We start from the raw sequence: 24032 nt of genomic DNA, 5'->3' as shown, positions 1-24032 counted from the left end.
CCATAGAAAGTATAGGGGTTAGGGTACCTTACTATTTCCGTTTCAACTAACTATTTTGCTTAGAGTTAGAGTAGGTGGTCCACAGGATCGTTAGACTTAAGAGCAGTCTCCAAAGTCCCAATTGGTCAACAGTCTTACTAGAGGACCATTTTATGTTTTCTTCTCAGATAGAGATAATAGGATTTTAGGTTAGGAATAGGATAGCATGTAAGATGACGATGGATCATAAATACAAAATAGACTTCGCAACAAAATAGGGGGAAAAATGAATTCTATAGTCTTACGGGTTAGAAATTGTGGATGAATGATGGTAGACCATAAACACATAATAGACTCCGGCAATAAAATAGGGAAAAAAAATGAATTCTATTCTAATAACGACAAATTTTATTAGTGTTTGTTTGAAAATGATTTATTAAACCTTTTTGTTGTAAGTGTGTTAAAATATATTTACACTTTGAAAAAGTGAAAAAAAAAAGTTATAAAAAGCTGTTCATAATGTAAATAGTTTTACCTTATTCATGAGTAGGATTTAAACGAGGCTGAGAGATATTAACCACGCCTACAAGTAACCAAAGATGAAGAGAGGTACATTACCAAATCTATTTGCCATTTTCATCACCAAATCCATTAGTCCACTCGCAAGGAAATGGACCGTGACACCAAAATTTCAGAGAGTCCAGCTCCATAGAAAATAGAGTTAGATTAGGTGGTCCACAGGTTACTTGAGAGCAGCCTCCAAAGTCCCAATCCAGTACCACCATAGGGCCATTTCTTGTTTTCTTCTCAGATAGATACAATAGGGCTTCAGGTCAGGATAGCATGTGGGATTATGGATCATAATTACAAAATAGACTTCTGCAACCAAATAGGGTAAAAAAGAATTCTATACTCTTACGAGTAAGAGAGAGATTGTGGATGATAGACATAAATACATAATAGACTTCTGCAACAAAATAGGGGAAAAATGAATTCTATTCAATTCTATTAAGAAATAGAGGTTGTGGGTTCAATAGGGACAAATTCCATTGGTATTCATTTTAATTTAGTTTTTGCTTGAAGTGTTCTAAAATATATTTGTATTTTTAAAAAAGTAAAGGAAATTTTTTTTTAAATATATATAAAAAAATAGTAAAAAAAACTAAAAAAAGTTTGCTTATTTTGTGAATAATCTCACCTTTTTCATGAGCAAGGTTTAAGTGGGGTAAAATACAGTAACCACAATTACAAAGTAAGTACAGCGTTAGAAATGCTTCAGGAGGGGTTCATTTCCTGACTTGATAGAAAAAATTATATGTACAAAATATTATTTTAATTTACTTTTAAAAATATTTTTGCACACCCTAACTTAAATCTTGCACACTTTGACATAGATCAGTTCAACCCAAAACTAAACACAAATCAATCCATCCCAAAACCAACCAATAACATAAATCACCGATCTATCTCTCATGAATCTCTTTTCTCTATTTGAGTATTGTTATCTCCGATTTTAAGAGTAAATAATTAGTGTTTGTGAGTTGTAAGTGTATCTCTTTTTATTATAAAATTATATTTTTTTTTTTGTGTGTATCTAATACTAATTGTGTGCATTATTTATTTATTTATAATTTTATTTGTGTGAATGTAAACGTGTATAGTATAAATATAATATAACTTTATATAATTTAATAATTAGGAAATATAGAGGGTTTGTTACATGTGTGTGTATTGTTATCATGCTATAATAACATTTTGTTATAAAGTTAGTGATTAAAAAAAAAAAGTTAGCAATTCTTCAAACATTTGATTGGTTAAGTAGACACATAGAGTATTATTTATATATCTATGGATGAGTGTAGCTTTTTAGGTCAATAATTAAGACAATGCACGTGGGTTAAGTTTTGTCATTTAGTTAAAAATATTTTTATAAAAACAGTAACAAATAGATAATCACAATTGCATAAAAAGCCAAAATTTTATACAAATTTTACAAAATAAAATGGTTACATTACATACATTAATAATAAATAATGAAAACTCATAATGATATCAAAATATGAAAATTTGTAGAAAGAAATAGTAAAATGTCATGCATTTGTGTAATTTTTTTTTTTTTGGTCAATAACTCAATATATTCAAGTTTTTTTTTTTTTTAATATTAAAATTTTTTTTTAATTTAAATTTCTTAATAACTCGGGAAATGAAATTCTAGAGCCGCCGCAATGGCAAACTCCCCTTTATTATTGGGTTGTATTAACGGGCATCATAAGGTGCCCGTTAACTACAGCCTATTATACTTTTTTTTTTTTTTGGCAGCTTTATGTCATATTTTTGAAGCTTTTAGGTTGTGGAGTCAGCTTTATAAAAAGAAAAAAATATTAAAATAAATTATGAGGTCAGTTTTATGTCTATCTTTTCTATATATTTAATTTTTTTTATTAAATGAGGCGCATATTAATACAACCTTAACAACAATACTTGTTAACGTTTGCCTTTATTATTAAGAAAACACAAAAGAATGGTAGCGTTTGTCCACAAATAGGTGGCTGTGGTGTAGGAGCAGTTGTAACTCCTAAACGGATGTGAACGTCACTTCCCACCACCTCTGCTCCTCTTCTTCGTCTACGTCTTCAGGGACTCGGCTTGGGACACGTGCCACTCCCACCCTGATGATATAAGCAACCCCAATGGGCCATGGCCCATGTTCCACCTCACTGTTTCTGACTTCTCAGAGACCCAACCAAACCAAACCAAACAATCAAATATACATCTGTGTTTTTTCGTATATGTAAGAGAGAGATATAGATATAGAGAATATTGTGAAAGTTATCTGGGCACCCATCTATTTAGACTTGAATACCCAAAACTACCCCTTCTTATTGGAATTGAATGGATGTGAGTTTTTCTATAAAACAGGTATGAAATATGAATGCATTTAATATGTTATGTAATTAGGACAAGTCTTGTGCGTCATCCTCTAACCTATGAGTCAAAAGATACCAAACTTCACCAATAGCTTATCCCTCTATATTTAATGTAAAGGTGCTCGATATCACTAAACCTCAGATATGGGTGGTGAATCATGGATACAAATATACCACTCAATGTAATTTTTTTTTTAATGATCTTGATAATAAAACTTCTATTGCAAATAAAAAACCCAACGGGCACAAATGAGAGCCACGTACTGTGGCTTGCTCCAAGAGAATTACGTTAGAGAAACTAGAGGGAGCTGATCCCAATGTAATTGTGAGTTTATTACTGCTTCCCAATTATTGAAAAATATGTTTTTTAAGAAAAAATAAATGTTACATAACTGCAACGTGTATCATGCAGTATCAACTCTACATATATGTATCAAAAAGATTTTTTTTTTTTTCTTTTTTAAAGTCTTTTCAGGAAGAATAGGATGTACCATGACTTCAACGTGTGTCATGCAGAATCAAGTCTAGAAGATATGTGTAAATTATGAATGGATGAGTCTTAAGGAATATAGCAAAAAAGAAGAGTCAGAAGGAATACTTATCGTTTATCTCGTATCTTATTCTAACTCATGTGGAATCCAATTTAAAACATGACCAGTCCACAATCTCATTAAAAAAGAAAAAAAAAATGACAGCCTCCTTTATTAGTACCTCCCATGTAATTATTGTGACCAAAATTTATTTTATTTTGTATTGTTTTGTTAAAAAAGTGATTGTATGGTTGAATAAATGAGATGATAGTCAACTCATTAGATATCTTTTATGCATAATTTTTTAATCATAATATTAATAAAAATCTAGCAATTTTTAATTTATGCATTATTCATGGATCATTATTTTGATCAAATTCTTTAATGTAGAATAAGTGTTTAAAATTTTTATAACTCAATGACATTTTAGATTTACACTAATTTCATGATATATTTTAAAGAGTAGAAATTTTAATTCTTAGTTACTAGTACTTGAGTCCATGATTTTTTTTTTTCCCTTTTCCTTTTCTTATTTTTATTTATGAAAATGGTAGAAGGAATATTATAGCTAATATTATTCTTATTCGGTAGAAGCTGTACTATCAAACAAAATAAAAGAAAGAAGGTTTCATTTTTACTTTCTTTTTTTCTAGAAAATTTTAACTTATGACATTTGCTCTTGATCTCTTTATTATCAGATCAAGACACCAATCAGTTTTTGGTGTAGATGGAAATTGAACCCCAGATCTCTTATTTAACTATTAAAGATTTTACCAATTGAGCTAACCGGAATCTACTCCTATTTTTACTTTATTGTTGTGGGTACCTAGGATGTACGGATCTTCGGACCAATGGCTTTTTGCCTTGTAGCCTTTTACACCGCATCCTCGGCATGTCCTTCAACGTCCTAGGACGTCCTCGGACAGCTTCGCAACGTCCTAGGCATGCATGGCAATGTCCTAGGCATGCTTGGCAACGTCCTCGGACGGTGTCCTAGGAATCCCACATCGAAGGAAAACCCCCCCACTTGCTGCCTTATAAGCTGTGAAGTGAAGGGAGTAGTGTACCATTGGTTTATAGTTATTCGAATAACTAAACCGATGGTACACTACTCCCTTCGCTTCACAGCTTATAAAGCAGCAAGTGGGGGGGTTTTCCTTCGATGTGGGACTCCTAGGACACCGTCCGAGGACGTTGCCATGCATGCCTAGGACGTTGCGAAGCCGTCCGAGGACGTCCTAGGATGTTGAAGGACATGCTGAGGATGCGGTGTAAAAGGCTACAAGGGAAAAAGCCCTTGGCCCGAAGATCCGTACATCCTAAGTACCCACAATTGTGATTGTTTGATATTTAAAATTTAATAGTGTTATAAGTGAAAGAATAGAAATCATAAATTTGTCTCTTAAAGTTTAGATATTTTTAGCATGTGGAGCATTCCATAGTGTGACATAGAAATAAAGAAAAAGAAAATTAAGAGAAAAGGCGAAAGAAAGATTAGAATTAACATGGTGCAGTTTAAAAACTTACATCTACGATAAATAGAATTCTATATGGCTACATGTTGTTATAATAATTTATTTATTTATTTTATTTTTTACAAAGAACAAGTTTGACTATATAGGAATATATTAGGCTTAATATGGAAACCCTAATTAAAACCATGGTATATCATGGTATTACAAATAATAATAGCTCATGGTACTACAAAACAATGATAGTCTATGGTATTTTCAAGACCAGGATGGCAGGATCTACGTATTTATGGAAAAATCCTAATATATTCTAGGGTAAATTATACAATTGGTTCCTATCTTATACACCGCATTTCAATTTACTCTCTCTAATATTTTAATTGTGTTAATTTGGTCCTTAACATTTTTCAGTGCTGTGTCAATTTCATCCTTGTTGTTATCCTTGGATGGAAAAAGTTGATGTATCAAATGAAATAATAAAAAATTATTTTCATACCATGTCAACAGCCAACTGTATCACCAGATCAGATTAAAAAAAAAAAAAAAAAAAAAAAAAAAAAAAAAAAAAAAAAAAAAAAAAAAAAAACATTGCCACATGTAAGATCAAGTTTGGAAAATTCTAAAGTCTCTAATTCCTTTCTTCTCCCTCACCTCACTCTCACCCCACACGCTAGTCAAGATCAAATTGCGACGGAAGTGAGGATTTTGTGCCTCTATGAAATAGGATCATTGACAATGATGAACCTCTGACATCATTGTGCTGTCTTTACTAGTTATGGAATGTGCGAGGTATAGAACACGATTTCATAATTATATATACTTAAATTTGAGCCCAAAGAAGGAGAAAAGGAATAGAAAAGAGGGTCGAGTATAGTAGATGCCAAAATCGTCAATTGATCACTCGTCCAATCCGAGGTTAAACGATCTTGTAGGACCTGCAAGATAAAGAGAGTTGATCAAAGAGACCACTAGGTTGTCCCGGTGGATGAGCCTCTGATGCTTAATTAGTATCAACCCATATTTTTCATAATTTATATGTGTTTGTAGTAACTTTTATGTACCTTCACAATGAGATGGACTTTCCCTTTCTATAAGTGATTTGGATAGCTGTTATACATAATTGAGGTATTATTACCCACGTGAAACAGTCATCGTATTGATGGACTTTAAGACTAATGAGGAACCGTCGCCATTAATATGTGAATGTGCTTGAACGATTACATCTTTTGGCTACTAATGATGCAGGTTGTCTATATTAATGGACGACCTTAAGATTTTAGACTCATCATATAGGATTGTGCCATTGAGTGTGGAGTTATGGTGGTATGCAGATGATTAAGATGATGTGAGAGCTATATGATTAGGTTATTAAGAAAATTAGAGCTAGTCTGGATTTGTATGGTATGATAAAAATATGGGTATGGGTATGAGAGTGAGGATGGTTTAGGAACGTGCGTTTAAGAATCAAAATTAGTATGATTGAATAGTTTGACTTGAAGGCGATGAAAAAAAACTAGGTATTTGGTTTCTGTGTAGTTAGCGAATAAGTAATGTATAGAGATAGAGAGAGGTTGAGGATGAATCCAAGCAAAGAGGATTTAGAACTTAGAAGGACTTTGATGGAGCAGATTTTGAAAAGACTGAACTTTTTATTTCTGTTTGGCTTCTGGCCTTGTTCAGAGCTGGTATAGGAAACAAAAACATGCTACCACAAAGGAACAAAGAAAAAAAAAGTAAAAGAAATTCAATAAATATAATTTCTTTTAATTTGATGTGGCAATACAATTGACTGTTAATGTGGCATGAATTTTTTTTTAATTTCATTTGACACATTAGCTTCTTCCATCCAAGCGATTACGAGAAAGACTAAATTGACATGACGCTGAAAAGGTTAGGGACCAAATTGACACAATTAAATTTTATGTACCAAATTGAAATATGATGTAAAGGATAAGGGCCAACTTTGTAATTTACCCTATATTCTAACATTTGCTACAAATGTAAAGTGGACAATTATGGAAAAATTGAGCTTGGAAGAAAGTTTTCAATGCTAGCTAGGAAAGTCTACAATGCTCATTAAATAAATTAAGATCAATGCTTTAAAACAAAAAAAAAAAAACTGTCTGATCAACGCTTAAAAAACCATCTAAGAGAAAGAATCTCTTGAAGTGTGTGATGCACATGAAAAACAAAAACAATTCTAGTGCTACAGGAAAAATTTATCATGTGCCTGGCGCATGAGATACCAACTCTAGAACACATGTTGTTACATCTCCAATATGTATATTGTGTGGAGCAAAGATTTATGGAAGTCAAATAGTAGGTCAAGCGTGTTTTCAAAACGAAACTGCTGCATGAGAGCTTTCAGCCTAAAGGGACCTAGATGTAGATTTGAGGAGTTTAAGTACAGATGAAGTCCTACGGATCATTGAGGAACATGAGGAAATGGTCTCAAAGTGCATTTGGTGTGCTACTTGGGTAAAAGAAATCACCAAAAGATGCCTGAATAATCTAGCACAACGACTGAATGAGATTGTTAAAGGTCATATGAATGTGGCATTGACACCATATTTAAAAAAGAAAAGAAAGATTAAGAGAGAACAAGAGAAAGTAAGAGGTGAATTAAGGTGGTTTAACATGAAGGCTTACATCTAGGGTAGTCCGAAATAACTACATTTTGCAATACTAAAATTTTTGAGTAATGCTAGGGGCACATTATTTTCCACATCCAAATTCACATCCTGCTTATGTGTCAACTTTTAATTGACCTATAAACCGGCTATAAATTTGAGTTTGGTAAGAGGTGCGTCCCTAACATTTCTTAAATCATTTATTACAATATATATATATATATATGTGTGTGTGTGTGAGAGAGAGAGAGAGAGAGAGAGAGAGAGAGAGATAAATCTAAAATCATAGTATTCCATGAAAATTTATAAAGCATGATCTTACTCCATTACAAGAATATTCTTATAGATTCTAACACATCTCCCATGTTAAATTTATGATGCCAACAAAAACATTCTTGGCAGAATATGTCTTCTTTAAACAATTGGCTGTAACTTAACAGGTAATTTACTCCTTGAGTTATGGGCCTCATTGGGTCAATTATGTTTGGTTGGAGTGAAAATATTTTTCAACCTTAAAATATTTTCAGGTGAAAATATTTTTCAAAATAGATGTTATTTTCAAGTATTTTGTTGTATTCTTGGAAGTATTTCTAAAAATATTTTCTATTGTTTGGTTGTGTTCTTGAAATTGCTATGGAGATATAGTTTCTTATATTTTCTCAATTTCCAATCACATATATAAATTTTAAATTAAAAAATTGTGTTCAGGGTTCGACAGTGGTGGCAGCTGGCAATCACCAAACACCAGAGGCAGTAGTTGGCTACCTGAGACCGAGAATGTCAGTGGGGGATTGTGGTTGGGTGGCAGACAATCAAGGTATACAGGTGGTGATTTGGTTAATGAGTTTTGGGTGACATTGAAAATGGTTTACAAAAAATGAAGTGTAAACCAATTCCATCAAAGGTTTTTTTATTTTACGGCCAACATGAAAACATTTTCCTTTATTCTAAACACCCATAAATGCAAAAAATATTTTTTGAAAATCAATTTTCATCGAACCAAACGCAGCTAAGCTCCATTTCTTTTACTCTAAAATATTTTACGAAAAATATTTTTAACATTTTATCTTGTTCATTTTGTTGTAAAATGGTGATCAAATTGAAAACGTTTTCAATTGACCCTCAAATATTTTGTAAAATATTTTATAAAAATATACGTGGCAAAATATTGTACAAAAACAAAGGCTCTACCCCCATTTGCCAGCCATCAACGTTCGCTAGGAGGTACTGCTTTTAGTAATTTGCCCTTCCAAAATATTATTTCACACCAAACATTTAAAAATGTTTTTGAAAATGTTTTTAGACAGCAAAACAAACTAATATTGGCGCCACATAATTCATAAGGCAACGGGTAAACGGATCACCGAGAGAGCATGGGAATTCTCTAAATAATACAAGGGACACAAGTGTCTTTAAAGAAAATGGGGGTGTCCAAGTGATCAAGTATGGGCGTCCAAATTGCACAAAATAATGTCGTCTTGTTGGACAGAAAGGACCTGAAAAAACTAATTAAATTTAAAAAAGAAAAATGAGAATAGAAGACTTAAGAGAGTCTGTCATTGTAGTACATGCAAGTGGAATGAAAGAGAAAAGACAGAGAGAAAGAAAGAAAGAGCAAAAAGAAAGAGAGAGAAAAGAGAAGAAAAAGGATGAGTTTGCTGAGGTCTGACAAAGCCACCACCCCATTGATGACCGCCACGCCACCTTCTTCTCTCTTAGCTTCCTCTGCCGCCGCCTCTTCATCCCTCTTCCCCACTGGTCCTTTCTCTGTTATTCTATTCCCCATAGATTATTCTCTTTAAATTTCTTTTGTTTGAGGTTATATTAATCTTGGGGTGTGTGAAAATCTGTACTCAAAAAGACTTTTTTTTTTTTTTTTTTTGAGAGATGGGACTGAATTTCTCTATAAACTCACTGCACTTTTACTGAACCCCACCCCCCCTACCAAAAAAAAAAAAAAACCCAATTTCCCTGAAATCTCTCATACCCTCAGATTGAGACCTCACCTTTCTGCACCCATCCACGTCTGACACTCGTACACACTCATCTTTCCAGATAGCACAGAAAAAGCAGCTAGCTCTTTTTTTCCCTAAACTTTATTTTTCACTCTTTCTTTACCTTCTTTATTAGAGAGAGAAACGGCTGGGATGATGAAAATCTTGGGGGATTTTTTTTAAATATAGAGAGATTGAGTTCTTATTAGAATTTATTTTTCTTTGGTTTTTTTCTCTGGTGTATACTTGGTAATGAAGTTGAAGGGCCTTGGTTTTGTGGTGGGTTGGTAGGTGGGAAACGAGAGGATTGCAATTTGCATGCACACAAAGAGTAACGATGGGCGTTAGTGTTTTGCACTGTGTAGATTCTCAAAGCCTAGAGACAGACACGTTGAGTTTCCAAAACTGAAACGCTCCAAATTGAGAGTCCACTTCCCCCAAAACCTGCATGCGAACCAAAGCCAAAACCTTCACAATATATAAGGCAAAACCCACAAGATAAATCACACCCACCGCCAAAAAGAAACAAAAGATTTGGACTTTTAAGGCTTTCGATTGACACAGAGAGATGCAGCCAGAGATTAGAGATGGAGAAGGATCAGAAGACATGAAGCCACAAAGTCAAGACCAAAGATTGAAGCCTATGCAACTGGAAAATCAGCAGCAACAACAACAGCCTCAGCAGCCTCAGAAATGCCCCCGCTGTGAGTCTCTCAACACCAAGTTTTGTTATTACAACAACTATAGCCTGTCTCAGCCGCGTTACTTCTGCAAGACTTGTAGAAGGTATTGGACTCAAGGAGGAACCCTCAGAAACGTTCCTGTTGGTGGTGGTTGTCGAAAGGGAAAGCGTGCTAAAACATCATCATCATCGTCTTCTGGCGAGAATTCAAGGTCTCAGCAGCCACAACAACAAAATTTGACAAACCCACCTGCTGTAATTCCTTCTAATCCAGTTATCACAAGGAGTCCAGCTCTAAGGACTAAAGAACATGGTAATTTAGCTTCACCTTCAGCACCATCAATACCTTCAATTTCACCATACTATGCGGCAGGTGGGTACTTGTCTTCTTTGGCAGCAATTCAATCTTTGAATCAATCACAGACTTATAGTCAAGCTCTCGGTGTTGGAGATGATTTAGGGGGTTCTTCAAATTTGAGTCTGCTACAGGGTTTTAGTGCCCCTTCTTTCGGGTCGCAACAGCAGCAAAGGCAAATTCAGCAAACCCAGTTTTATCAAATGGGTAACAGAGACAGAAACATGGAACATCTCTATCCGACTGAAGAAACTTTGATTCAATCAAACAGGCCTATAAGTTCTTCTTCGCAGCATGATTGGCATCATAGCTTTATCAACAATACAAACAATCAAACGGCCTCTGATTCTGCTTTGTGGACTATGAGCACCGCCACCACAACCACCACAACTGGTAATACTAACAACAATAACAATACTGGCCCTACTTTGAATCCAAGTCAGTGGCCTGATCTGCCAGGGTATGGCCCACGTTCGTGAGTCGTGACCAATTTCAGCCATTCTTAGAAGCTTCCTCAAGCTTTAAAGACCAAACAACTGCATAATTTGTAGGCATTCTTTGCCTTTTATGCACACAAAAAAAGGCCCATTGGATCTCTAATATGTTTACCCTTTTTGTTGTCTTCTTGGTTTACTTTGGATGGTATAGGGTATAATTTGGTTCGTCATGGAAAACAAGGATTGGTGAGAATTTTGTGATGTGGGTATTCATTGTGAGTGGGAATAGCGGCAATGGCCTTTCTTCTTTTTATGTTATAGAGAATTTCTGGGTTGGGTTAGGTTGTTTTGAACTTTATAAGTTGATTAAAGTTGATACTAAGATATATGTTTGAGCTTTTGTTTTGTTGCTCTACTTTTTTGCTCTTTTTGTGTATATATAAATCAATTAAATCCCTAAAAGAATGGCTTTGCTTTGTAGTTAATTAGGGTTTGTAAAAAAAGAGGTCAAAAAGAGGATATATAGTCGAAGGTGATGCAGAATGCATGGATGGGGTAGCTTATGTCTTTTGTAGAAAGGTCGATGGACAAGATGGTTCTTTTCCTTGTGCCTGTGGACTGACTATTCAAACGCCAAAGCTTTTCTTCACTTTAAAAAGTTCCAAATGCTTTTTCTTCCATCACTTTACAGTTTCAGATGCTTTATTAATCGTTTATATTTCTTTATTTCTTTTTGTCATAATGATAATAGATGCTTAATTCTTCACTCATGCTTTTACATACATCATGGTGAATTGCTAGTGAGGATCATGTGACAATATATTCGTATTGGTTCTGTTGCGGTTGACGTATGTACAGAATCAAATGGCTAAAAATGGACTAATAGTAATAGTGGCGTGCATGGAGTATTTCTTCTGATTGCCATAATTATAAGAACACGTGAAAGTAAAGTAAAAATAGTTGAGGAAGCAGGCACACCTGAAGCACTATTGTGGATTACTGAACTATTGAACCAAACAAAGAAATTAGTTACTATGTTGTTTATAGTTAGACCTTCTCCGAGGCGGTTTAATTACATACAATTTTCTTAACCCAAGAAAGAACAGCCTTTGGTTTAATTATATAATATAAATGGCTAGAAATGGTGGATGTTTTGGTTTCCGAGTAAAAAGCATATCTTTGGTCTGCCATAGTGAGATCTCTGTCCTGAGAAATCATAGCAGGGAGACCTCTTCTGGATATTCCCGTCACTTATTTGCCGTACATCAAACAAAACTGAGTACAAGCATGCTTTACTGTTAATGTATAAGGTCATAAATTAATCATCAATTTGAGGAAATATTTTATGAAAAATTGAAAATTTTAATATTTTATAAAAATTTGAAAAAAATGTTAAAAGGTTAAATTTTTTATTTTTTATTTTTTCATAAATTTTTTTATAAAATAGTTTAGCAATGTACACTCTAAGGGTATATGTATGTTAATATACATACATGCACTTAAAAAAAAAATTAGATCACCATTAACCTTCAATAAACTTAGCAGTCCGCAATTCATAAAAAAAAATAGTAAATTTCGTTAATATACTCACAAATTTGGGTTAATGCCAACTAAATTCAAGATTTTTTTTTTTTAAACCGATCAATTTGATCTTTAAAACCAATTTAATCCCTAAACACTATTGAGAAAAAAGACTAAGTGACTTAATAGTGTTTAGGGACTAATTTTTCTTTAGAGATCAAATGGGTTAGTTTTGAAAGTCTTGGACCTGATCGGCAAATAGCCCAAACATCCGGATATGTTAATAGAATTTACCCAAAAATCTTATAGCTCATACAATGGATGTAAAATACCCCATTAATTGTGAAACATTACTTCCACCCCAATAACAAAGTATATTGTGCATCCGGTCTATTTAGACAAGGAAATATTGGACTCGATATGAATCTGAAGGAAAATACTCGACCCGGTGTCAGAGACTAGGGAAATTTAGGTGCTCTCAATAAAGAGATTTGGGTGCTTTAAGGACCACCTCTCTTTTTGAGTAAGTGGTGTAGAGTCGCCACTTATTTTTTTATACAAAAAAATAAGAAAAAAATTAAATACAAATTTAAATGATCGAATTGTTCCATTCCCATTGATTGAATTAAAAAAAAAAAAAAAAACTTGATAATTTGAGTATTACATGACTTTGGGTCCTAGTTACAAACTACCAAAGATACATGGCATTTTGTCCTAGTTACAATCTACCCCAAAAAAAAAAGATAAAGCCTAGGTCTACCTATCCAAAGACACTAAATTCGGAGGCTAGGTTACGGAATGGGAAGGTGTTAGGCACCCATTTCGCCTAGACAAAGTCTGTTCTTCTAGGCTCTCATTACCAATGTACCCTCTATGCATGATATGGATGATATGTTGCATACATGACAAACTTAACCAAACTAAGTCACATAAATCTATTTATGAATATGTCCTCTTCTTTTAAGAGAAATTTAGATATGTTTTTGTGAATAAAAAAATTAGTATAGGTCAAAAAAATTAGTTTTGGTGAAGAAAAATCAGATCTGTTTTTTATCAAGTAAAACAAGGTGTTTTTGCTTTAAAAATATTAGATCTGTTTTGGAACAAAGTATTAAAATATATATATATATATATATTTATTTATATATATTTGGTTTGTATGTTAAAAAAAAAAAATAGATCTGTTTTATAAGAAAATCTAGATTTATATAAAACTTTAAAAAAAATCAGATTTGTTTTTGTGAATAAATAATAAAAAAAATCTTTTTGGAAGAGAACTACAGTCATGAAATAAACCTACTCTACTTGCATCAAACAAAACAAACAAAACATCACTACTCATGACTTTCTTTCTCTATTTTTTTTTTTTTTTTAAATTTGCTATGTTTAAAATTCAGATTTGTATCTAAGGAAGATACAAATTCGTTTTTATGTTAAAAAATTCAGATCGGCATCTAAGGAAGATAAAAATCTGTTTTTGTATTAGAAAAAATTCAGACATGCATCTATAAGGAAGATACAGATCTGTTTTTGTATTAGAAAAAAATTCAGATCTGCATCTAAGAAACATACATATCAGTTTTTTGATTTTGAAAAAGATGTGATGACAAGCATATTTTTGTAACTAAAAAAGAAGAAGAAGATCATAACAATAAAGACATCAAGAACATATTTCAACAATATATATATATATATATATATTGACCACACATGATATGAACATTTAGAAATTAAAACTAAAAAAAATTTACTTATACATTACCAAATTAAAAGAGACAGAAGAAGAAAAAAAAAAGTAAAGAAAAACTACCTCTTGCATGGACGTACACTTCTTATTGAGGGAATATTTTAGGGTTCAAAGAAATTTGTTCAATTATCTTTGAAACCTAAGATACCTTGCTTACAAAAAAGAAATTCTTAAGCCTAGAGCCTTCAGAACAACTTTAACGTAAGAGTAAGAATAATAGAAATGAGAGTCAAAAAGAGGGGAAATCTGATAGCGTGAAAAAGTGTGTTGAATTCTGAGATGCAGCCTCTATTTATAGAGGTTGGGAAGCTCGAAAAATTAGCTAAATGATCAGAATATGAACTGGGACGCGTCCTTATCTCTAAAAAATCGAAAAGGATAAGTTTTATCTTGATCCAAGTGTCCATGGGCCAGGGCCCGAGTTTGTGCCAATCGGCACTTTCCAAGTGTCGCTTGGCAGTCCAAAAGTGCCGAATGGCACTTTCGGGTGCTAGGCCTGCTTTTGAGTTCGAGTCCATTTTGGACTCTTTTTTTGAGATTTTTTGAACTGGGACTTGCATTTAGATGTGTTTTTAATCCACGTTCTAAAAATTAAACTCTTTTTTTGATAATTCAGGTCTTTTCAGCAATGATTATCTTGTAGATAAATGCTCCAAAAAGTCTTGATTATCCACAATTTTATTGTTATTTGATTACGCTCTTTATTCCCATGCAAGCAAACCTATTTTTGACACTAACTAACAACCAATCACAAAATCAATTAATTAATTTTAATTGTTTAGCCAATTAGAATTAATTTAAATTAATCATGTGTGGTTGGTTCTACCTAAACACAATGCATGCTGACCGTGCAATCTTGATCATGCGATATCTTTCAATCCGACGGTCCGATTTGGAAACCGAGCATATTGTCTCAACCGTTAGAACTTCAAGATCATTTTTATGATATGCATTGAAAAAATTAATGCATGTAATGCAATCATGAATTTCGGGTACACAAATAGTCATTCTAGTCATCTTCCTTGATTAAATTATGGGTGCAAAATTAAGTGTCTATAGAATGCCCCTCATTGACAAATCTTGGAAAGCAAATGTCAATGTAAAACAAAGACACTGATTTTAGTGGTCATGATTTAATTGAGGTTGATTTTTCAAGGATTACCTAGCCCTCGAACCTAAAATCTTGGAACATAAAACTAGTGCCTTATTGTTTGTTGAAACTGAAAACTATGAATACTTGACCTACTTGATAACTAATAAGTTTGAAATGAGGTGACTGAGAGACTTCTATATCCTAGTCTGAATGTGGAGGGTTGATCAAGGGGCTTTCTACCTCGATTTGAATGGAAGGTAACCAAGGGGATTTTCTACCTCAGAACCGGAGCCGTTATGACCAAGGGGCTTTTCTACCTTGATCTTGATGAAAGGTAACCAAGAGGCTTTTCTACCTTAGAACCGGAGTCAAGGGGCTTCTCTACCTCTTAATCGGAGCTGTGGTGACCAAGGGGCTTTTCAACCTCGATCTTAATGGAAGGTAACCAAGGGGATTTTCTACCTCAGAACCAAAGTTGTGGCGACAAAGGGGCTTTTCTACCTCGGAATTAGAGATGTGGTGATCAAGGGGCTTTTCAACCTTGATCTTGATGAAAGGTAACCAATGGGATTTTCTACCTCAAAACTAGAGTTGTAACGAGCAAGGGGCTTTTCTACCTCAAAACCGGAGCTGTGACGAGCAAGGGGCTTTTCTACCTTGATCTTGATGAAAGGTAACTAAGGGGATTTTCTACCTCGGAACCGAAGCTGTGGCGACCAAGGGGCTTTTCTATCTCGATCTTGATGGAGGGTAACCAAGCGGCTTTTCTACCTTGGAACCGGAGTTGTGACGACCAATGGGCTTTTCTACCTTGATCTTAAGTTTGTTGAAATGTTGATTAAAGGGCTTCTCTACTTTGGCCTGAACTATTGAAATGTTGATCAAAGGGCTTCTCAACTTTGACCTGAACTATTGTAATGACGATCAAAGGGCTTCTTTACTTTGATCTTGTTGTTACCTGCAAAAAGTCAAAATTTGGGATTAGACTTTAAATGATGAGGGCTTGGTTGTCCCCTTGTTTTTTTAAATGTGTGATCTCCATTTGTTCCTTCTTGATTTGAATTTTTTCATTCATTTTTTTAGCAAGAAAACTTTGATGGTTTTGTAGTTCTTTGAAAAAGATTTTATCTTTGAAGTCTGAAACTTGGAATTTGAAGTTTGAGACTTGGAATTTGGAGTTTTGAAACTTGGGACTTAGAATTTGGATTTTGAAACTTGAAACTTGAAATTTTGGATTTGAAATTTGGAATTGAGAATTTGAGATTTGGAATTGAAAATTTAAACTTGAGATTGAGAATTTGATATTTGGAATTGAGAGTTTGATGTTGAGACATTGTCATTGTGTTGTTGTGTGCTCTTGTTGAAATTTGGGACATTGTAGGGTTGGTCATGTTGTAATCTTGGCTTTGGGGCATTTTTGAATGGATGTATTTTTTTAGTCATGGTGTAACATGGACAATGTTGGTGAGTCATGAATTTTGACAATGTTGATAATTTGTGATGTTGTTGGATGAATTTTGACTTGAATTTTGGGGACATTGAAATTGTGAAAAATTTGTTGTGTGGGCTTAGTTGAATAAATTCATGAGGCATGTGGAAAATGTTTTTGGCATGTGTAAGTCTTATTTCATGAACATGGCAAAATTTTGTGGGTATGAGTATGGAAGAATTTTGTGGTGGCATTTTTTTTGTATTGGTCATGGAACTTTGGTTATGGCAAGCTTTTGTTAAGCATAGGATTTTGGTTATGGAAATATCTTTGTTGGGTATGTGATGTTGGATATGTGATAAATTTTGTGGTTGTGATTTTGGTTATGAGAAATTTTTGTGATTATGATTTTGGTCTATGAGAATGTTTTTAGACATATGATTTTGGCCATGAGAATTTTTTGTTGGCATGAGATTTTTTGTTGGCATGGGATTTTCCTTGGCATGGGGATTTTTTTTTTTTTTTGGGACATCTTGATGATGGGTCAAAAATTGTTTTGCAGAATCTCAAAAGCCGAGGTAGCCTTCTAATGTTGAAAGACACATGGGAAATACTGTCTCCAGATATCAGGAACATTATTAATGAGCAAGCTTCGAAACTTTTTTCGAGGCTTTACTGAATTAGGAGACTTATGAGTACAAGGATCTCCAATCGCTCCTTGCTTTATTAGAATGGTTTTGGGATACCACATGTACTTTCCATTTCCTGGGCATTGGTGAAGTAATGTTGACTCCTTACGACTTCTTCATCATCACTAGCTTGAGATTGGGTGGTGCAAGAATTAGGATCAATGATTTCTTATTCCAAAGGAAATTAAAAGTCTTTTAGGTGCAGTGCCTTTGAAAATGAGGAGTAAAAATGTCCCTTTTATATGGCTATATGAGAACATTGAGAGCTGTAAAACTGTGGCAAATGGGTACATGCATTTTCATGCTCCTCTTCATTGGGACCTTCTTGTGTCAAGACTTAAGCGGTGCTATGAACCTGCTCTATTTGTGGAGCCTGAGAGATATTGAACAAATCAAGAATTATGATTGAGGTGGCATGGCTTATGCAACCCTCCTGCATTTTATGACTCAACTTTGCAAGTATAGTCTCTCAAGTTTAGGAGGTGTGCCATTTGTTTGGCAGGTGAGGTTTTTTTTTTTTTTTTTTTTTTTTTTTGGCTTTGTGTGGATTTTGGAAAGTTATTTTGGTTGGGTTGTAATAGTTTTGTGATTTTTTTTTTTTAATTTTTTTTTAAGGTTTGGATGTATGAATACTTTGGGGTTAGTCCTTAAGTTCAGAAGCAGGTTGATGGTATTTATCCTAAATATCTCCATTGGTTGCCCAAATACCATTTGCCAATGCCCTCCAGGCATTTTTTGAAGGTTTGGCGTATGTTGATCGACAATTTAACTATTGCTGATGTGAGTTTTTCTCTTCTGAATTTTTTGTTTAAGGGTTTTTTGTAGTTTGGTTGTGGTTTGACCTTCTTTTCATTCTGGGTTCTTTGTGATTTTTAGATGTCTTTAAATCCTTGGGTTGGATGTGAGGAGTATGTTGAGTGTGAATGGGCTCTAGAACTGAATGGTCACTAAGTGTTGTTTGAGTGTGGCCATGGGAGGTACTGGTATCTTGGCGATTGGGTGTTGCCTTAAGTTCAACATGTGTATCCTCCTACAACAATTCCAGTTCGTCCTTGTCCCTCCATCTGGTTGGCTAACCTTCTAGCTAATGAAGAGATTGCTCATGCTCGAATTGGCCATGTTGTTTCAGGGGTATCGGGAAGTTATTCTAAATTTATTCAAACTCAATTACAGGGTAGTCTAGTTGGCATTTCTATGGCATCGGTATTTCTCTTTCTTTTTGAAGTTGAGTTGCATTTCACCTTGTATGCTTCTTTCTCATATTTCCTCCTTATGACAATGTTTGCATGTTGCATTCTTAGGATTCTTCTTCTCAAAAAGAGGAGGAGGAAGAAGAGAATCACCCTCCTAGTTATGCTAGCGGCTCTTCTAGTTCTTTCATGGAGACCTATCCTCATCTTCTTGCATGGCAATATGAAGTGATGAATCCTAATGGGTTGTACAGCTCCATGCCTTTGGATAGGCTAGAGTACACCTCGAATGTCCCTTGGCCCGATGCGATGTGTTCTTGAGTCTTCCAGTTCCTTGACTTTATTTCTTCTTGGCTCATTGACTTGCTCATAATCTGGTAGATTTGTGCTTCAAGTCGATGTTGATCTTGTAGAAGAAAGCATACAGATGATTGGAAGCTTGCAATTGGTAGCATGAACTCAATCTACTCGATGTGTGATCAATGAATCGAGTTGGGTATAAGATGATGCTTTCTGAGTATCCTTGCTTGGACTTTTCAGATAATTGATCTAACACTTGACTTTGCTGACTTTTCAGGTGAGTCGAATGGTAATGGCTGATTCCACCAGAAGATCTTTGGAGGAAAAAATCAGAAATGTTGAACTTGAGAACCAGCAGCAAGAATCTCGATTCTATGCAAGTCAAGAAGGAAACACTGAATGCGGCTCCTCTAGAGGTGGGTCGAGGAGATCTTCATGCAGGCGAATCCAAAGTCCCAATGATGTTTGATTTGTGTTTTTAGATTTTCCTGCAAAAACGAGAAGAAGTGTTTCTTAGACAAATTTGTATTAATTTTAGTCTTTAGCTTTCTGTCCTTTGAATTGCTTTTGATCATGTTGAAACTTTAAATGAGACAAGTTTAGAATTCACCTGATGAGGTCTTGTAGTACCAATATAAACTTATCTTGATCAGTTTTGATGGAATTTGCACTTATTTGAATGAGGCGGAGTCGAATGCCCCTAGTTTAGGAATAAATGCATGATTCTTTGGAAATCTTGAATTTTTTTTTTTTTGGAAAAGAAAAAATGATGATGGCGGTCCCCCTTTTTTTTGAAAATGAAGGAGGCATGGTCAAATGCCCCTAGTTTGGATATGTGTTATGATCTTGAAAAATCTTAATTTGATCAATTTTGAAAATAATGATGTAGGTGATGATTTTTTTTTTTGAAAACAAATGAGTTAGGCATGTCTAAATGTCCCAGTTTAACCAAAAACATCTTTTCGAGTGTTTAACAGGGTCAAAAATGGACCTAAAAAGTGCCTGGAAATGCAAAATAGTGCAAATGAGCATTAATGGGGCTGAGTGACATTCGACATTTGAGAAGTGCTGTTCAGCACTTTTAGAGTGCCGAATGGCACTTTGTCATGCCACCAGGCTTAGGCCATGGTGGGCTAACTTCTCACACTTTTTAGACACATGTTTTGCGTTTTCAAGTTTTTTGAAAAATATTTTCTTTGTTTGTGACCATGCAACATTTTCCTACTCAACTACAAACTCTTTGAATCTTATCTAAACTTGATTAAGAATTGATGTAGCTTACTTTAGTGATCTCACCTGTATGAGGCATAGCCGAATGCCCTTAGTTCAACAATCAATTTGAAATTTGAAAAATCTTATTGTGTAAGGACCTCAATAAAGCAAAATTTGGGTAAAATAAGATCAAAATCACAATACTGGGCAAAATAAGGACTGTTGGGATGATGGGCCAATGGGCTCTGTTGGAGTCTCGATTGACACATCTAAATTGATGATATGCTTAATGCAAAACAAATGCTAAGCCTAAATTCACACAAAGAAATGTCTTGATTTTGAGTCTTTGAATTTTTTTTTTTGAGTGATTGTGACTGGACCTTTTGAAAAGGCTACCTACATACCTTTCTTATAGAGGATTAGGTCTAGACGTAGTTCGAAAACAAAGTTTTGAAAAAAAGAAGTTTTGAAATTTCTTTTGAAAAATGAATTTTTGAAATGAGTCTCTTTTTTTTTTCTTTTTTTTTTTGAAAAAAAAAAAAGAATGAGATTTTTTGAAATTTTATTTTTTTTCAAATGAAAGAAAGGTGATCCTTTGAACAACCTCTTTGACCAATTATAATGCTCAATTGTTAACTCGATCTCATTGGCTGGAAAGGATTTGAAATCATTAAAAACATGTAATCAAATTTGCTTCTTCGTTTTGAAATTTTTTTAGATTAAGTCTTCAAAGACAATCAAAGGAATGAAATGCTTAGAAATCACACATATTGGGAGTAAGCAAGAAAGGGAAAAATACTAAGTTTGAAGATTTGAAAATTTTGATCTCTTGAGAGTTATTTTTTGTTGGAAGCAAACAAAGTGAGTGTTTGAAGCTTAGAAAAAAAATTTTGGTCACTTGAGAATTTGTGAAATTTTTCTTTTAAAGATATCAGCCAGGGGGCTTGAAAATCTTGAGCAATTTTCCTTCTTAATCCAAGAGAAAATATTATTAGAGCTAAATGTGTGCTTTCAATCAGCAGGACTTCAAAGAGGGCTTTATTCAAAGGTTGTAATGTAGGCCGGGTTTAGGTTATTGAAAGGAAGGATAAAAAGGTACAAAACCCTTATGATATTTCCCAAGTATGCAATACTTCAAATTCAAGCATTGGAAGATTTTTCCACATCTTCCATCATTTACTCTTGTGCTAAAATCCTTGTCATGTTCATCATCTTCTCATTAGTCTTCATCATTTCCTGTCATTTGATCTTGATTTTTATAGCTTGACAATTCCCTCCTTTTGGTCTTCTTAGCATCTTATCTTGGGTCAGATCACTCACTCTCACTTTTGTTTTTCTCATTTTTTGAAAGATTTTTTTTTTGAAATTCGTTTTTGCTTTAATTTTTGCCTAGACCGCCTTTTCAAGTTTTCAGCCTAGAGCTTTTTTTTTTTTGGAATTTTATTGCCTTTCACTAACCTGCATTTTTTTCTTTCAATTTGACAGACTTCCATCTTTCCTTGATGAATTTGCATTTCTCCTTGATACCCTCTTATCTATTCTATGGCACTTTCATTTTTCTTGACTTGATTGAACACATTTTTTATTTTTATTTTTATATGAAATGTATCTTAGTTTTTCTTTTCCTCATCTTCGTCACCTTGATTAAATTTCTTCTCTTGATGAATCTTCATTTTTTCTCATCCTTCTCAACTTGAATGATCTTTCATGAAATCTCATATCTCTTGTGTCTTTTAATGAATCAGTATTCTCTAACAACTTGATGAAAATTCTTGCATTCACTTCTCTATCCTTTTTTGTTGTTGTTGTTGTTGTTGTTGTTGAAGTCTTTTCTAGCTTGATGGCCTTCTCTTTTTTCTCACTGTGAGAGACCTCAACGAAAAGCGTCCCTCAAAAAAGAGATTCAGGTACCTTTTAGGGCACTCTCTTTTTGGGTAAGTGGTATGAAATCGCCACTTATTTATTATTACTTTTTTTTACAAAAAATAAGAAAAATACTAATTCCAAAATACATGACCAATGTACTATGTTATGCATGTCATGAATGATATGTTGAATATGTGAATAAAAAATTAAATCACACAAGTTTATTTATGAATGAAGTCTCTTCTTTGGGTTTTTTTTTTTTTTTTTTATAGTTCAGATCTGTTTTAATGATTAAAAAAAAAGATTTTGTTTTGTCAAAATATCAGATCTATTTTGTTGTATTAAAAAAGGTTTTTTATATAACAGAAAAATGACCTCTGTTTTTATTTTTGAAGAAGACATATTTGTTATGAAGAGGTTCTCTTCACAAAATAATTTCATGTTGCATGACTCAAACAAAACAAACAACAATTCATGATCTATTTCTTTATTCCAAAAATCTGCATGCATTAAAAAAGTCAGATTTGTATCTAAAGAAGATACAAAATCCATTCTTTATTTTAAGAAAAATTTAGATCTACATCTAAAAATGTAGATAAGTTTTTATGTTTGATGAAAAATTTAGATCTACATCTAAAAGATGTAGATCCATTTTATTTTGATAAAAAAAATTCAGATCTACATCTAAGAAAGATGTAGATTTGTTTTATTTTGATTAAAAAAAATCAATTTAGTACATGAAAATCTCTAAAACTAATAAACAAATTATAGTAATGATAAAATAATCAAGAACATAGTTTGATAATCTGAATTAACAAATCAGAACATGGATATTTAAAACAAGAAAGCATGCATCATCATGGTTAAAGAACATAAGAACAAAAAGGGTTAGAAAGCAACCTCTTGCATGAGCTCTCTTCTGCTTGAGAGGATGTTTTAGGGTTCAAAGAAACTTGTTCAACTATCTTTGAAACCTAAAAACCCTAATTCTTGTAGCAAATCGCAAAGAGGATTAATTAATCTCAGCAATTTGTGAGTCTCCAAAATGTATGCCTCTCAGAGCGTAAAAATAAAGGTGTTGAATTATGAGGTTTAGTCTCTATTTATAGAGGCCTGAGGACTCTAAAAATAGGTACAGATGATTAGGGTTTGAATCCGGACGCATCATTTTGCGAAAAGATCGAAAAGGGTATGCATAATCATCACCCGAAGGCCACTGGGCCAAAGCCCACATCAGGGAAATTCAGCCCTTCTAACAGCACTCCAAAAGTGCCAAATTGGCCCTATTGCTTTGAATGCAATTTCGTGTTCGGGTGCCGTTTGGACTCCTCTTCTAGGGTCTTTTGGCCGGTCCTTGTACCTAGACGCGTTTTCATCCTCCGCCTTTGATTTTTCATCTCTTTTTTCAATAATTCAGGATATTTGAGGACAATTATCTTGTAGATAAATACCCTAAAATAAATCTTGATAAAGTTTAGATTATTCACAGTTTTATTGTTATCCAATAATTCCTTTTATTCTTGTGCATGCATCCTGATTTTAAACACTAATTATCAACCAATCACAAAATTATTTAATTAATTTTAATTTTTTAACCAATCAGAATTAATTTAAATTGATCATGTGTGGTCGATTTTACCTAAACACAATGCATGTTAACCGTGCAAACTTGATCGTGTGATATCCTTTGATCCGATAATCCGATTTGATAATTGGAAACATCGCTGTGACCATTAGAATCTTAAGATCATTTTTATGATAGCAATGAATGATTTAATGCATGTAATGCAAAGACAAAATGATCCATGTAATGCAAGAACAAATTGATGCATGTGTAATGCAATTATGATTTTTGGGGTACATGGATTGGTCATTCAAGTCATTCTCCTTTATTAAATCATGGGTGCAAAATTGAGTGTCTACACTCATAGCTTGATACTTTCTCAAAATCATATCTCTCCTTGATGGATTTTTTTCTT

The 24032-nt window shown here is 33.7% G+C and overlaps 1 protein-coding gene across 1 annotated transcript; it reads left to right on the top strand.

The window, feature by feature from the left end:
* Positions 1-9425: 9425 nt before the first annotated feature.
* Positions 9426-11411, top strand: LOC112029439 (dof zinc finger protein DOF2.1). Its single transcript, XM_024062154.2, has one exon. It carries the CDS (start codon positions 10101-10103, stop codon positions 11046-11048), a length of 948 nt encoding a protein of 315 aa, XP_023917922.1. The 5' UTR covers positions 9426-10100; the 3' UTR covers positions 11049-11411.
* The last annotated feature ends 12621 nt before the right edge of the window (positions 11412-24032 follow it).

This window comes from Quercus suber, unplaced genomic scaffold (genome assembly GCF_002906115.3).
Source record: "Quercus suber isolate HL8 unplaced genomic scaffold, Cork oak 2.0 scaffold_268, whole genome shotgun sequence".
Lineage (NCBI taxonomy): Eukaryota > Viridiplantae > Streptophyta > Magnoliopsida > Fagales > Fagaceae > Quercus > Quercus suber.
The sequence above is the reverse complement of the archived record's forward strand: the minus strand, read 5'-3'. Positions and strand labels throughout refer to the sequence as shown.

Coding starts and splice junctions, on each gene's coding strand:
- LOC112029439 (XM_024062154.2), top strand. CDS start 10,101: ATGCAGCCAGAGATTAGAGATGGAGAAGGATCAGAAGACATGAAGCCA.